The sequence below is a fragment of the Marmota marmota genome, unplaced genomic scaffold (assembly GCF_001458135.2).
Source record: "Marmota marmota marmota unplaced genomic scaffold, marMar, whole genome shotgun sequence".
Taxonomy (NCBI): domain Eukaryota; kingdom Metazoa; phylum Chordata; class Mammalia; order Rodentia; family Sciuridae; genus Marmota; species Marmota marmota.
This window is the reverse complement of record NW_025999961.1, coordinates 4,380,812-4,397,772: the sequence shown is the minus strand read 5'-3', so window position 1 is coordinate 4,397,772 and position 16,961 is coordinate 4,380,812. Positions and strand designations below refer to the sequence as shown.

At 40.4% G+C, this 16,961-nt stretch overlaps 1 protein-coding gene across 2 annotated transcripts in view; it reads right to left on the bottom strand.

Annotated features, from left to right (window-relative positions):
• The window catches only part of Agxt2 (alanine--glyoxylate aminotransferase 2), a 35,745-nt gene extending 18,872 nt beyond the window's left edge, over window positions 1-16,873 (bottom strand). Inside the window, exons 1-7 of one of the 2 annotated variants that reach the window (XM_015496368.2) lie at window positions 16,580-16,873; window positions 9,460-9,545; window positions 8,264-8,448; window positions 5,443-5,566; window positions 5,086-5,180; window positions 3,838-3,931; window positions 3,092-3,185 (exon numbers count right to left, since the gene is read on the bottom strand). In XM_015496368.2, the coding sequence (XP_015351854.1) occupies window positions 3,092-3,185; window positions 3,838-3,931; window positions 5,086-5,180; window positions 5,443-5,566; window positions 8,264-8,448; window positions 9,460-9,545; window positions 16,580-16,667 (766 nt within the window). In that variant the 5' untranslated portion in view covers window positions 16,668-16,873. Of the gene's footprint in view, window positions 1-3,091; window positions 3,186-3,837; window positions 3,932-5,085; window positions 5,181-5,442; window positions 5,567-8,263; window positions 8,449-9,459; window positions 9,549-16,579 lie in introns of both variants that reach the window. The other variant, XM_048802909.1, reaches the window with a different exon arrangement.
• Window positions 16,874-16,961: the final 88 nt, after the last annotated feature.

The following is a 16,961-nucleotide window of genomic DNA, read 5'->3' as shown; positions in this document are numbered from 1 at the left end:
AGCAGGAGGAATGCAGAGGGAGATGTGGATGGGGTGGGAGCCTCAGACCCTTGCCAGAGAAAGCAGACTGAGTGTGTACAGGGGCATCACCACCTACCATTTACAACTTGCAGCCTGTCTCCTGATGGCTAGAGATATGGAAGGAAAACTGCCAACAATCCTCATCAAATGAAACCATGAATACATTGTATCCTTCAGCTCTTCATTAAAAAGTGGGAAAACACTACCTGACCTCAGATATCTTTTTTAGGGTACATGTGCTATTTGGGAAAGGTTGACTAAGAGAGCTACCTGATATCTTTGGTTAATGGAGGGTGGGGGTTGGGGGTGTGAGGAAGGAGAAAAGGATATCAAATCTAAAAAATAGATTTTCAGCCCCACTTATGTCATTTTGATGAGAGAAGGGGACAAATAAATCTATGCTGAAATTCCTTTTTTTTTCTTTAGGAAAGGAAAACAGGGTTTCCTTTGGGTGTTTTGGGTGACCCTAAAGAATGGATCAGACATATATTCAAAATACATAATTTGGAGATTTAACAAGCCCAGAGAAATCAGCAAAATCAACTCCAAAAGCTTAAATTTGGGGAAACTCACATAAGGGAAAGTTTTGCTTGAACTTATGCTAGACATTTCATGATCCACCCACACATTCAGTGATGAAAGGGGTCATCTACTGTGTTCATCTCTTTATTTCACACTTGCTTCATTGGTTCATTGCTGTAGCTCTAGGTCAGGCCACCTCTGGAGAGACTTGGTGCATTGGTGTCTCCATGACAACATCAAGGAGATGTGGCTGCTCTGCTGGATACAGCAGAGTGGCTGTGGGAGAGTCTATTTTAGTTGGTGGTACAGAAGGAGTTAAGCAGAGTCAGAAACCAAGAAAGAACAACAATTTTTAAGGAAAAGGAAGGTTTCCTTCCAAAAGGAGAATAAAATGATTAATATCAGGTTCAGGACATTGAGGGGGGCAGTGTGTGATGAGAGATGAATTTCATCCGGGTTACATCTGAAAGTTGGGGCTTTGGAATAAACCTCTGGAGAGAAAAAAAAAATCCTGGGGAGACAGAGTAAGAGAACGAAATCTATCACATAAAATCTACATTAGGTTCATGTAATGGCCCCTTATAAGTTGGGATTTGATGACTTAAACATAGCAGGGGTAAGTCTCTACCATAGCTGGCTCCTGTATGCATCCAGTGAACAAAGAGAAACTGAGAATTGGAACCATTTGTACTCAGAGCACTTATATGTTGGGATGCATCTGTGAATACACCAGTTTGACAACAAGACCAAAACTTCTTGGGTTCTAAAGGCCCTAGAAGAGGGCATTTTGTATTTCAATCCTGTTTGAATATATGTGATCTGTCTTGTCCCTTGAAGATGAGTTAAAAAAGAAAAACTGACTTCAGATACACCAAAAACAGCTCAGAGAAGCAAAAATGTACATCTGTCACTATAATTTAGTCTCTAAATGCCACCAAAGAGATGACTATGGTGGCCTGGCATTTTCAAGCTGGTTTAGGGTAGAGCAGAAATGCTCAAAAAGGGAGGATGCAGGGAAGGAGAGAGATAGGAAGGTAAGGTACAGAAGGAGGGAAGTGGTTGGCTCTTGAGGCTCTGTCTACTGGACTCTGCAGGTGGCTGTGCAAACAGACCTAGGTCTGTGCATTGCATCAAACTTATTTCATTTCTTTGTGCCATACAGATGCTATATACATGCCTGGCTTTACTTGTTAAAGCAAGTAAATTTTAAATTTAAGTTGCTATTCATCACCTTCCTTTATAGAAAACTTTATATGCCTCAATCTCATGAAGTGCTGTGTTTGGAGCAGAGGGAGAAGGTATTGCAAAGAAAGAGAAAACTGATGCAAAAGATGAAGATTTTGCTCATAGCTGGACATGGCAGTATTGGGACTGGAATCTATGACTCTTAATTCAATGCATCTCCTTAATACATCTCCTCAATTATGGTTGGAACAGGAAATGTTTTTCAGCTTAGGTTCACCTTGCTGGTACATTAGAGTGAATGAGTGTGGTCATAGGGGTTGGGAGCACTGGCCTTTGGGATCAGAAGAGCTGACCTAGCCTATCCTTTTAAATCCTAGCTTTCCTACTTCCTACCTGTGGATCTTGGTTTCCTCATCTTTAAAATGGTGAATTTGGGTGGTAGCTTTAAACTTCCTTGTGGTTTTAAACTCTGTGATCACAACATCTTATCTTGTTCCAGTGCTCATTCTTTCATCCTTCTTCTTCCCTTTTGCCATTATCCCAAAGGAATTCTAAGGTGACTGGGAAACTTCTTTCTTGAAGACTTCCACCTTGCATTCTTCCTCTCAACCCAGTGACTCATACCATTTCACTGAAGATCATTTAGCTGGAGTAATTAATTTTTCCCCCTAGCACTACTTAGAAGCAGCTATTGGAAATATACCAGTGATAAATCTGAGTCAGGGTTTGCTGACCAGCAAAGAGCAGGTGATGCTTCCATGTGTCCTCTCTTCAGATTAACCATAAGTAAAGAATAAAAATATAAATGTGATTAGTAACTCAATGTTTTCCTTGTGAGGATGCCTTTAAAACTTTTGCAAGAGGCATCTGCAGTCTTCAGGGATTGCCTCATGTTTTGACAGATGCTCTCACTTTGGCTGGCATTCTGGGTCCCTGGAGAACTTGACTGGAGTTTTGAGATTACCCAAAGTATACTTTTCCCTCCTCCTTTTTCCATTAAAAGTTGGTAAATAATCCTGCTGCCTTGTTTTCTTTTAAAATTGATACCAGAGTTATTGCTAACAGAGGTAATTTTTAATTAAGTTTAATTAAGTGCCAGGTGGTAATCTACTTTAAAGTGTAGCTCTGATAGCATGAGATGCTTTTCCTACATTTTCCAGATGGTAAGGTCGTGGTAGGCATGAGAAGCATGCATTCAACAAGGTGTCACTGGTTACTTTTTAGTTTTGTTTCCTTTGCTTTTTCCTTTCCCATTCCCATTTCTCTAAACTTGATTGCTCACTCAGGGACTGTTTTGCCCTTCTCCAAGCTCCTTGTCCCTCCTGTCCCTCCACTCCATCCCTTCCTTCCCGCCCAAATGGACCTGGTACACAGCTGCATTTCCTAATTGTTTGTGCTGGAGAATCTCGACAGTGGCTTCCTCCCCAAGGACCACGGAAAACATCTGGGCACATTGTCTGTAAATGACAAAAGAAGGATTTTGGTAAAACATGAACACAAGACAACCAATTTGGAGGAGCAGATGGTTTCAATGAAGGCAAGAGGGCTTCTTAATTTGATATTGAAATTTCTTCCTCACTTCTTCCTTACTAAGGATGAAAATCTAATATTATGCTTTGAAGAGATTTTTTTTTTCTTGGAAATCACTTACAAGGAAAACTGATTACAAAGCACTCTACAAGGAAAACTGATTACAATGTCAGTCTAGAAACAACTTTCTCAAGGGTTTGGTGGATAAGGGCATCACAAAGAATAAGGATAATTAGGTATCTGATTATGATGCTGGAAAGACAGGTACAGCATGTGAGAACAGAGGGTTAGAACAGTGACAATGACAGAAATTTTGTGTATTCAAGGTTCTCTGGGCTTTGAATTTACTTGATTGTACTTACAAGCTACATAAATTTTAAAAACTCTGTCATTAATTATTACTCAGACTCTGAAGCCCTTTTTAAATTTTCCCCAAATTGTCTTCAATTCAGTTAAGGCAAATTGAGCCTCTGATTAATGACTGACTTTTTATTAGTTTAATATGAAGATCAGGAAAAAAATATGATCAATTATCCACATCAATCTTTACAGGAACAAATTAAAAATTTCGGGACTCACCGATCGACAACCCATCCCACTGGAGAGTCCTGTCTTATAAGCCACTACGTTTGTCATACCAAGGGTGTAAGGACTGCATCCATGGTAGGCTCCTCTGTAAAATACAAGGGGAGAATGGGATCAAGTTCCCTTCTCTTTGGTTGCTAGCCTAGACAGAACAAAAGAAAAAAAATCTATGAGAGTAACAGAGATAAACAAGAACAACACAAGCATTCAAATCTGATGACTCCTATTCTTTTAAGCCCATGTCAGGTGAAGGAATTTATTTATCTTTTTGACTGGTGTCATGGATTTGGAATTGTGGAAGGAATTTTGAACACCATCTGTTCAAGAACCCTAACTCTAGGACCTTCCCCACTCTATTATGCTAAAGGAATGAAACGTGGCTTTTAGCAACATGCCAGAAATTCTATGTTCAACAAGGGCTAGTCATCTTGGGAAGACAAATATTTGTTTCCATGATGAAAGGATGGCTTTCTATCTTTGGGGAATCCTCTAAGTGACTTATAACCAGCCTTCTTGGCATATAAAAACACAGGTTTTGTGCCTTTTGAGCCTGACCTGGTCATATTTAATATAAATCATTCTAATATATTTTGACAATTTCTGAAGTCAAAATCACCCTTAAATAAAGTTTTAAGACTACTGGCGAGAATGGTCACATACTTCAAAGAGGAGACACAGTTTGTATTAAACCGTGGTAGCACCATGACTTCTTCAAATAGATCATATTTATTTAGATATGTATATCTTGACTGTTATTTTGGTAAAACATCACAGTTCTTTAGTGCCATATTGCTTTGACAACAAACATTTCATTTTGCTTGTGATAGCTACATGTGAGTTTTCTGTGGTATTTGTAGTATTGCATGTGCAATACTACACATATAAAGGACATATAAAGTCTTCTTTGAATTTGGACACACAGGTTAAAATGGGACTATTTCTTCATTCCATCAACTTTTTACTGTGAAGTATTCCCATGTGTTATGTCAACCTTTTGAGTCTGTTTAAATGTTCTAAGGCAGGACATTGTAAACAAAAATATTAGTTTTCTGTTATTTTAATAAATCTTATTTTTCTATTATTTTAATGCTAACACACTCCTCAAGTCTTCCCCTCAAATTTAACACTGGAAAGTCACCCCTAGAAAAAGCCCTCTCCTGTTTCCATGCAACAATTTAGAGACAGATTTAGTATTGGGGTAAGTCAATGTTTCTAAAATTAAATATTCGGAGGTATGATTACCTGAAAGAAATGATGTCTGTGTTGTTGGAGTGTGCCCTCGCCATCAGCATGGCCAAGTCATTGGCCTCTGAGCCACTGTTCACCAAGAAAATGACCTGGAGGGGAAAGGAAGACACATGACCTCATGCTTTAATTTAGCTCCCTATTGTTCAATTCATTCAAACTTGCTAAAGACTGTGCAGCCTCTGATAGTTCTATTGGAGATCTCTTCTATTTGATTGCTTTCAGATATGGCTATCAGCTCACCGTGACAGATAATTAATGCACAGAACAAATTCCCTGCTCATGTTCTGGCTTCCTGGAACAGATCCTTTGGGATTTCAAGACTCCTAGCCCTTTAAGATGGGAGCACCATACCTTAAGAGGCTCAGGAAGAAGTGCAGAAAGCTTCTCTGCGTATGTGTGCATTGGAGGGTGAAAGAAGATAGAACTCGTGTGCCACAGGCAGCCGAGCTGCTTTTGTGCAGCAGCATTCACCTTCCTAGAATCACAGGAGAGCAGAGTTACCCACGCTGTCACCAGGCGTGTCCTTCCAGCACATAATGGCCACTGAACCCAGACTGATGGCTGTTCTGGGAATTTCAAGAGGCAGATTTCATCCACACACAAGAAAAATGTTTAACCACTAGAGCTGTCTGATAGGAGATGTGTCGCCTCAGTAGGTAATGAACTCCTTCCTGAGATAAGTGTTAGGGGAGATTCCATGATTGTCTGTTATGGATTTTAGGAAATAAATTCCTAGTTTAGGAGGGAGTTCAGGCTTAGAATTTCTTCTGTGTTTTCTCATTAACTTTCCTTTGAACAGGTCGGAAAATAGAGCTGACTGGTGTCTTCCCATTTTGTTTTCATAAAGAGTTATGGATCTATTAAGCACAATATTCAAGATAGACACTTTGTCCTTCAAAGGAGATTCCGGCACCAGTGTCTGAGCAGTGGTCAGTGTTGATGAACCTTTTTTAAAAATACTTTTTTAGTTGTAGATGGACACAATGCCTTTATTTTACTTATTTAATTTTTTATGTGGTGCTGAGGATCGAACCCAGTGCCTCATATGTGTTAGGCAAGTACTCTGCCACTGAGCCATAATCCTAGCCCTTGATGAACATTTTTAATGATTAAAACACATTCTCTGAAGTCCAGGCTAATCTTAGAGTCAGAAGGTTCCTACTGGTGGACAGTAGGAACTAGCAGACATGTGAAGCTCCTCTTGGAAGGCCTTTGAAAGGCAGCCCAAGTTTTTTCAATTTAATCTAAAGGACAACAGTTGCTAAAGTTTGTTTCACATCAATTCTGTTTGTTAATATCTATTGTACACACACACACACACACACACACAAATCAGTTTAGTGGCTCAGTAATTTTGAGACATAACAGACTAAATGGATTTCTTTTCCATGGGATATGTTAATACCCTTAATAGGCTAATGTACAATGGTTTTCTCCAGAGAAGAGAGAGTCTGAAATGTTTTTAAGCCTATTTTCTCATGGGATCCTTTTTGCCAGAACCACTCCTCTGATCGGTGTTCCATAAATCTCACTTTCAAAAACTATGGAGTGTCAGTAAGCTCTTCATAAGAGAAACTTGGCAGCAACACTGTTTAGAAAAACATGTTTAAGAGCCACATGAAGGGGGTTACTGGCAGTGTGGAGGATAGCCAGGTGGCATGGTGGCCTCCCACTGCAGGAAAGGAAGAACTCCTAGAACAGGCTTTGTGAGAACCAGTGAGAGGGGCCAGCCCAGTAGGAGAGGCATTTCAGTGGAAGAAAAATTGGTCTATGGGGTCGGGTTGGCTATAAAGAATGAAAGGCAGGAAAGGGTCAAAGATAACTTCAATATCCTTACTTTTAATACTGGGCAAACCCCAGGAACAGTTGAGAAATACAGCTGCTATTCATAGGGGCTCCTTAAAAAAATAAATAGAAATAGCTTCATGTAGATGATGGATAGTCTTGGAAATGTTGAATTTGAGCTGCTGGTGGGTTATCATGAGATGAAAGATACCCTAGATGATCATGGAAAATATGGGGACATCTTGCTGTCTGCTCTGGGCTCATAGACATATTGTAACTCCGAGAGGGACAAAGGGTGAAGGGTAGAGGCTCTGTAAGGTAACTGGAAATGTGGTAAATAAATAAGCAGGGAAGGGTCAGATGGAGATCAGAAGTATACAGAGGTCATGAAAGCCGGCAAGGGTTAGGACCATAAGGGACAACGTCAACATTATTGGGAGGGTTCGGAAATAGGGTTTAAAATTGTTCTCGACTGCATTTTTCTCTACTTCTTTCATGCATGTTCGTACTGTTTTAAGTTGCATCTGAAAAATATTTGGATGCTCCTTGGGATGTCATATGGGACTGGTGCCTCCTGAATACAAAAGAGGAGCGAGAAGGCAATGGAGAGGATGAGGCCTGGGTCTGGTGGCAGCACTCACTCGTCACCTCCTGACAGGTGCTGGAGGAGGAGAACCCTGGACTCCTGATTTGATGGAAGGGCTTCAACATATTCAATTTATTTTAGGCCTGCTGCCTTTTTCTTTTTCACTTCATACTAGTTTTATTGGCCAGATTGTTAAGGGCAAGGGAGAACAGACCTGAAAATGAGATGCTACACAGGAACCTGCCCAGGGCATGTGTGTGGGTGAGTTGATGATCAAGACTTCAGACAAGCTCAAGACTAACTGCTCCATATATGCAGCAAGGTTTGCATCTGTCTCTTATTATCCTTTTTCCCCTTATCTGTCTCTCAGTGTCCATGAAGATCCTCAGGATAGAAATTATTTTTCGCCTCTCATCATCCCTCATCCCACACACCTGTCTCCCTTTTGCTCTGAGAGCCACCTACCCCTCTCTTTCTTTCTGCCCTTTCCTCAATGCACTCCTCTCTTTGAAAACTGTGACTAATGAGAAACACACACAGAAATGTACTAATCACATGGTACGGCCACACTGCATGTGTAGTAAGAATGACAAAAACTTGTATTGTCAAGAAATGTGCAGCATCAAGATTTTTTTTTTTTTTAACTCAGGAAAGTGTGGGAGTATGTCAGCCACAATCTACGTGATAGATATATATAATTTTGTAACCAGAGTGAGCAAATCAAGAGTTCTAAGTCACTAACATGATTGTTTTTCATATATTCTTCTGGAGTTAAAACCCCAGGATTTTAAGGATACTTACGGGTGGCAGTGACCAACACTGACAGTGACAATCCCAGAAAAGAAATCCAGGTATCTGTTGCCTTCAGAATCAAATAGCCATTCCATGTGTCCCTGGTGCAGGAGCAAGGGCTTCTGGAAAAATGCTGTTGCCACAGGAGAAAGATGCTTCTTGTGGATCTCCAGGATATGGTTGTAGGCAAGAGACTGTAGGGAGAGGAGACTAAAATCCCTCTTTTCCTTTTTCCCCTGCAGTTCTTACAAGAGCAACAACAGGTCAATATGCTGATGCCTCTTCTCTCTTGCGGTTCTCTAGGGAACCAAACACAGCTGCCCTACAGGGGCTCACACCTGGCTGTATTTACCTATTCCCCTTCTTGCAAGAAAGGAGTCCTCTTAAGTAGCAGAAATGATTCTCTGTGGTCTTTTGACCCCTTTGTAGAGCAAACCAGGAGAAAGGGACTAGAATTTCTACCTCTCAATGGGAAAGCTTAGTTTTGATTTGATTTTGACTATGGAAAAGGGGGGCGCTTTGGAAGTAAATCAATGTCATTTCTGTTGCATTAGTCTTTTTTTTTTTTTTAACCACAACAACAACAACAAATGAATGGAGTACTGTTAGTGTTTTAATTATAAAACTTTTCTCCCTTGTTTCTCCTCTTTGTAGATTCACCCTGACTGTTGATTCCATAATTTCTGATCTATAATTATTATGTAGACTAAAGGGATTGTTCTCTCTCTCTCTCTCTCTCTCTCTCTCTCTGTGTGTGTGTGTGTGTGTGAGAGAGAGAGAGAGAGAGAGAGAGAGAGAGAGAGAACCCACTAGTTAGTCTGACAAGATAGCTGTATAATTTTTGGTGAAGGACTAAAGAAGGTCAGATTATTCATTGCTTTATGAGTTAGAAAAGAAATGAGTTTTTAAAGCAAATGCATGTCGTCATGTTTGTGATATGTGTGTGTCCCTGCAATATGTATATTGTCACATATGATTTCTTTCTTGTACTTTTTGACACTAGTGCATGCGCATCAGTTCATACACTAGTACTAAATGATGTAAGAAGGTTTGGATGCTCCCAGTGAATGAAAGGATAGACTACCTGGGGTGGGGCTGCTGAGTGGCAGGCAGGGCCATTTGTGTGTGTGTCCTTTTTGAAGAAACAACTGAGATCTTCTAAGGGGAACCACCTCTTTGGATTTTCCCAAAGCACTGAGTCTTACCTGGTATTTTTCAGGCAGGAAGTCGCATGGTGGCATTTTGGGTTTTGAATGAAGACCAAGCTTGGTTCCAGATATCCAGGAAGCATCTGCTGAAAGTGAAGTGAGCTAGGTCCTCAACTAAACACGACAGAGGTCTGTTTGCGACAATCACCTATAGCTACCTGAATCAAGGTCCTTAGGCAATTTTGTTTCCTAGTTTTAAAAAAATCATTTGAATCAGGCTTTAATTTGGATTTAAAAACTAAGATATCTCAATAATAAATCTTCTGGGGCATGGGTAGATATTTCCTCTCATGTCTAGTTCAGAAAGGCCGCAAGGGTACTGGGGGAAGTCACGGTTTCTCCCACTGCAACCCTCACAGTCTTGGGAAGCCCAAGTCAAACTCCCCCTAGTGGCTCCCACCCACGTGGACTATGGTCCTCTCTTTAGTTGGCAAGACCTCTGCTAATGCTGTGTGCCCCCAGAGTCGGTCCACTTTGTCAATAAAGGAGTTTCCAGGCTCTGAAAAGCCTACTGCCAGAGTCCCAGAGCACAGTGGCTCCTGATAAGTGTGAAATTAATGGCTGTTGGCTCTTCTTATAGGGAAACAGGTGTTAGGCAATGCAGTGTCAACAAATACCTGCAGATAGATCTGGAAGACAAAACCTCCCAAGCAAAAGGCTGACAAACTGCTGTGACAAAGGGAGAAAAGTTGAACATTAAATGTGTGCAGCAAGGAGGAAGCTTAGAATTTTTATAGATGAGCCTAAGGTGGTAAGTTAATTTCCTTAAGGTCACCACGCTAGTTCGCTGAAGAATGAGAATGGAATTGCAAGCTCTGGCTCCCAGCCTACTGCTGGCTGTTCCTTGCCACTGGTTGGCCACCTTTCACTGGTTGGCCACATTCCTACTTTCCTGCCAGCGCAGACTCTGACTTCTCTGTAGCAGTGGGATGGGATAATGGAATCAGAGACAATCACAGCAGGAAGAGATGTCTGGAGAGCTTGTAAGTGCTCTTGGAGAAGAATGCTCCTAATTGTGAAGATCCAAGGTCAATATCAAGATAATTTTGCAGGTAGAAATTGCTGAGGAAGCCATGGTTCTTAAGCAGTGTGAAGGTCTGTGTGCCTGGATGACATGCCCGTGTTTTGCATGACCAACTGTGAAGTCACAGTCCTGAGAAACACATTTGGATTTAAAAACAATTGTGTTTTTCAATGAAGTGAACAATTGTGTTTTTCAATGAAGCTGGAAAGGAGCACTTCTGTATTTTCTTTCAAAGAGATCCCACTCACTTTTCAGTTCTAAATAATCACTAATGTCATTAATTTGCTCTTACTTTAAAGCAAGTGGCTTTTAGTTATCTGTGCATAGAGATGACAAAAGAATAGCTTAGGATTTCTGAGAATTTCACCTTTTGAAAAGCTTTTTATTGTGCCTCTCTGCATTAGTTACTCTTCTGAGATGGAAAAAAACTTTTTGAGTCTTTCTGAGAATTCAAAATCCCTTTACTTTATCTCATTTTCCTATCTGTAAAATTGGAGTTGCCCATTGAAGAAGTTATATGTTCTCTTGACTCCAAGGTTATAGGATTTATGAGTGTAGGCTGGTGGAGGAAGACAGTTGGAGAGAAAGACTTGATAAAGAAAGCAAGAATTTTAAATTTTCATTCATTCATTCATTCATGTACCAAGGAGATAAGCATATGATGGTGCCATGAAGGTTATAAATAAAATACATAAAACTGTGCCTGAAGAAATGGAGGAAAGAAAGAAAGGAAGAAAGAATGAAAGAAAGGATGAAGGAAGAGAGCAGAAAACAAACAAGGAAAAAAAATTAGTCAATAAGTAAAATAAATCTATAAAATACCCGAAAATCTCTTTCCTGTCATACCATCCACTTAATAAATAAAAACTCAAAAATCATTGTAATGATAATGATAATTAATGGCTTAAAATGAAAATGCTTTAGTTTTTATTATTTTCCAAAAAAATTTTAAAAATCTAAATATCTAGATAAGTATATGCAGTCTTTATTCAAAATAGCCTGTGTTTCCAGGATAAGAACTGAGGGTTAAAAAAGCTTTTTCTCATATTCTTGGAAATTGTGCATGTGCCTATGTTCAAGTAGGTATGGGTGTGGAAGGGGTTGGGTGGGGGAAGGGATAATTGAGATTTGGGTTAATCCAGTTGAATTCCGGGTCTATTTCTAAATAGGTATTTTTATGTCTCTTTTTATTGTTTTAACTGATCTGATATTGCCTTTTTAGAATAAAAACAAATGACAACTGCTGATTTTCATCCAATTTAACAATTTCTACTTCAGCTCACACATATAGCTCAAGACATTAAAAGAGAATTCAATTCAGGGAATAATATCTCTCTAGTATAACAAAGGTCAATTGGGTTTAATTTCTCAGTTGCTTAATTCTCACAGAGAATTCACAGCAGACCATATTGCTTTAATTTTGCTTTCTTTTCCTGAAATCACATCAAAATGGTAAAACTGTTGGGCAAGATAAATGAGAGAAATCAATTTTTTTTGTGGGCCTTTGTAATGGTAAAGATTTTTATAACATCTACAATCAGTTTTCAACTGAGATAGAGTATTTACCAAGGGCTTCCTCACCCTCACACACACAAAAAATTAGTTTACAAAATGCTTGAAAAACACACAATGCATGCAATGTGCTTTATTAAAATGCTAATTATATCTGATTTCTGCCAGCATCTTAGGTAACTACAAGGCACTTGTCTCATATGGTATCTTATTTGATACTTAGGATAGCCAATGAGTTAGGAAAGGCATATTTTTACCATCTACCTGTCTTGGAGCTGAGACAATGACATTAAATGTGAGGCCTTGCCTGTTTTGGGGACCTTCACACTGTTGAGAATCTGAGCTACCTACCTTCCATGGAGGCTTGTTGAAACTGCTGGGGTCCAGAGTGAGGTACAGTGACTGGTTAGAGGAGAATTATTTTTTCTCACACCCTTCTCCTGCACTGGAGCTTCCAGATCCTTTCCCCTTCATAAACTGTCTCTCAGTTGCAGGGGATACTCTCTGTTGCTGCTCTGTATCATCCAGTCCCTGAAAAATTCTATAACACTCTTATTTCTCTGCCCCATTTTATTACTCAGAGCAAAACACCAGGTAAATGCCTCCCACCAGTGAAACTCTTATCAAGCTATTTCTTCTAGATATTATGGCTTCTCCTACCTGGCCCTCCTTGACCCCTCTTCATGCCCAGTCCTGTCTACCTCCTCAAACTCCTGTGGGTGATTTCAGCCCCTTCTCCCTCTTTCTGCTCCTTCTTGTCTTCCTGACACATGCCCTTTTGCTGGAGTTATAGTTGTTCACAAGCAAGAGAGAGCTGCCTGATTCTGGACTGGTGGGTCTTCCTTTCCCCACTTTGGGAAGTGAGACTTTTCTGAGATCAGTAAGGGGTACAAGCAGGAAGCCTCCCTTTGGGGCTAATTTTATTTTTTTTTCTTATGGAAATGGACATTATTTACCATGCATGCACTCTCCTGCGCACCCCTCGTTTGTGAGAGAGACGACCTATGTTAGGAAAACAGCACACTGGAGCACATTCCCCACCTACCGAGAAACTATATAAATTTTGCAGCCTTAGCAATTTTAAACAGCACACCAAGAATTTTTTCCATTCTTTATACTGAAGGCAAATTGCTTTTATAACTTTGTAAACATCTTTAGCACAAAGTGGTTGTGCCTATCAAGATAGGCAAGGCTGAATATTTTGTGTATATCAATATCATTTAGTAGATATGTGGCTATTACAAAATTATGGCTTATTTATTTCTGCATTTGACAACACTTAACACGTGGAGGTCTTATCTGCTTCAATCCTTCATTCTATTTTTCTATTCTCTTAGCTTGACTTGTTTTTACTTATAGTATGTATCTTTATATTGGATTTATATATATATATATAAATCCAATATAAAGATACNATATATATATATATATATATATATATATATATATATATATATTTGTTTATCTTGGTATTCCTGTCTCACCTCTGGTATACACAAGAAAATGGATTTTGTCTTGTTCATTGTGGCCATGTCTGCAACAATGTGCATAATAGATGCTCAAGTAATTTGAATGTACATTTTGCACATGGTAGGTGCTCAAGAAGTATGCATTTATTGCAAGTGCTAGTGTTCTGTGCAAGTCCAAGTGTATGTATTATGAGTGTGCATTTGAATGAACAAACACAAGCAGAAATATTTATAGGTATAGTAGACAAGCAAGTAGACACAAAGGCCCCAAAACTTTTTGAAAGACTATGTGAAGAATGTGGCATTCATGTCTATGTGGCACAAGTTTAACAGATTACTTCTCTGTAGTATGCTTGGTAGAACTGCATCTAGCAGTTCCCAATGAGTTGATCAGATCTCTAGGCACCAAAAAGTACATGAAAAATGCATAACACCACTACTCATTGGAAAGTTGCAAATCAAACCACCATGAGGTGTCACCTCACCCCAGTTAGAATGACTAGTTTTTAAAACAGCAAAAAATAATAAATACTGGAGAGGATGTAAAGAAAAGGGAATTCTTATCCACTGTTGGTGGGAATGTGAATGAGTATAGCCATTGTGGAGAACAGTATGGAGGTTTCTCAAAAAACTAAAAATAGAACTACTATATGATCTAGTTGTCATACTTGTGGGTACAAACACAAAGGAAATGTTATCAGCATGTTAAAGAGATACTTGCATACCCATGTTTATTGAGGTACTCTTCACACTAGCCAAGCTATAGAATCAACTGAAATGACTACTGGCAGATGAATAGATTAAAAGAAGGTGGTGTATATACAAATGAATATCATTTAACTATAAAAAGAATGAAATCCTGTCATTTGCTGCACAATGATTGGGACTAAAGGACATTGAATTAAGTGAAATAATAAAATAAGTTAGATACAGACAAATACTGCACATTATTTCCCCAAACTGCAAGCTAAAAATACTGATATCAAAGAAGAAGAGAGTAGAACAGTGATTACTAGAGGCTGGGAAAGTGGTAAGGAGAAGGAAGGGAGATTGGGGAAAGGGTATCAAAAAACTGACAGGAGGAATGAATTCTGGTGTCCTACAGCACAGTGGGATGAACATAGTCCACCATTGCTGGTAGCAGGCCCACCCTGGCCCCTGGGGACTCAACCCCCAGTTCTTTGTTATGCATGTCAATGTGGCCAGTTCACAAGGCCATGACGCAGGCTTGCGGTTCCCTGTTTATCTGCCTCGCACATATGTGTCTCTCGGGAACATCTTGACCTGTTCGAGCCTCCTGATAGGGGACGGTGACCTGATGGTAACCCAAGGACGCAGTTATTACTCTCCCCTCCTCACTTTTGAGTAATTTCCCACAGCTGTTAAAAAGATATATAAGGGGAACAAATTTGGCAATAAAGCGCGCGCGGGCACACGCTCCCTCCTGGATGAAGAACCTTGGTGTCCTGTGTATTTTTAACCCCGCCGTCCCTCGCCGGACTCGGCTCCGTTAGCCGGACGCGGCACACCATAGCCTAAATGTCATGAAGAGCTAGGAGAGAAGAGTTAACAGGCTCCAAACAGAAAGAGATGACAAGGAGCTGGAAATGACAATTGTTTTGATCTAATCACTCTAGAATGTATATATGAGTGGAATTATATGTGTGAATATGTATGACTGTTGTATCAATAAAAAAATAAAATTACAGATTAAAAAAACAGAACAACAACAACACAAAACCAAAATAAAAACCCTCTCTAGTTACCAAGCCTCACTTGCCATTTCTAAGTCACTGGCTGCTACCATTAGCCCAGCTCAGAGACTGGGGTAGAAAAGGGGAAAGGGCCAATTGAAGAGAGCATTATCGCTCACTTTGTGAATTACTGGTACTTTCAGCATAATTTTCCCCTTACTGAGCATAAAACTCTGGTATAATTCTAACTCCTTCTGAGAAAATGGGGTTAAATGATGTCCTGGAAAAACCTTATGAATTAGGGAAAAGAGAATTCTAACTCAAAAGGAAGAGTGTGGGTAAAATTGGGCATGGTGGGATCACTTTCATTTGGAGTCAGACAGATCTGGTTTTTAATCTCAAATTGTCACTTCCACGCTTTTGCTTTTGACCACAATTCTTCTTATTTTTTTGTTCTTCTGTCTCCTCATCTGTGGAATGGGGTTATGGTATTTACTAACCAGATTTTGTGAAGGTGAAAAAAATAATATGTTGAAAGCATCAGGCAGGTATTCACAAAATTGCAATTGTGGGGTGGGGGCGTGAAAAAGGAGAGAAAGCAAGGAAAGAGAAACAGGAAAGACGAGAGAAAAATGAAGACAAAATTGACCACGAGGGAGAATGGAAAATGGTCCCCTTTGACTGTTTGGGGCCTGTGGGGCACAAGATGCTACTCTGGCATAGAAACATACGGACAGCTGCTTAAGCTTGTGTTTGCAGGAAGCAAGTGGTTAGGATGTAGTGGGGCTCTAAGGAATCAAGATCCATGTGAAAATCACCAGCATGTAGGATAGAATTCCACCAATGTCTGGCTGCCCCAGGTCTTCTCACATTTACTGTTTCTGCTGCAGAAAGAAGAGAGTCTGAGCAGAAGGGGAGAGCCTGGGGTCTGGTCCTGGTGTGCCTGGGTGACTCTGGGCAAATTTACTGCATTTCTGAGTCTCCTTGTCGGTAATAGGGTGGGTGTGGGGTGAGGGCACCTCCTAGGGGCAAGGTAAAAATTTGTGAGGATATGTCTTTAAAATGGTCATCCCTGGGCATCTATATATTGAATTTAATGCTTTAGTTTGAATTGCTTTCCCTTGATTACTTCTTTATAATACATCTAAGATAGCATGCCATTCTCATTTTGACATTGTGTATAGTCAGGTTTTATTATCCATGGATTTCATTTCAGAACAGAGGGGGCATTAGAAAATATTGTCTATGGAAAGGGGACACGGCATAAGACAGGATGGGAAATCACTGTTACATGCTCAGTTTCTAAGACCCCATCCAGCTCTCTAACATTCCCAATTCCCAGACAACAGACTCCAGAGTTTGTGCCTTCCCTTCTTGCTGACCCTCTGCTGACCCATGTCCCCCTGGTTTCCACTCACGGCTCAGCGAGGGACACAACTTAGAGGTCCTGGGAGAGGAGGTCTCCAGGCACAAGGCTCTCGGCAAATGTCTCCAGGCTGAAGTCATTTCTCCCAGGCAGGAAGCAAACTCCTGTAGAAGCAGGTCAGTGGGAGAATGGGCTCCAACTGCACACTGACCAGCTGGACTTTGAGATTAGGAGGGGGAGGAGGCTCTAGAAGGGGAGTCCTGGGCTGGTGACTGCCAATGGCCTTGGGTTAGCTCCAGGGCTTGCCATCGCCTGCAGTAGTGCCTCAAGAGAGGAGAAATAGGGAAAGTGCTGGGGGAGGTAGAGGGAGGAGGGGGAGAGTGAGAGAGGGAGGAAAGGAGAAGGGAGGGAGGGAAGGAGGGGAGAGTGAGAGA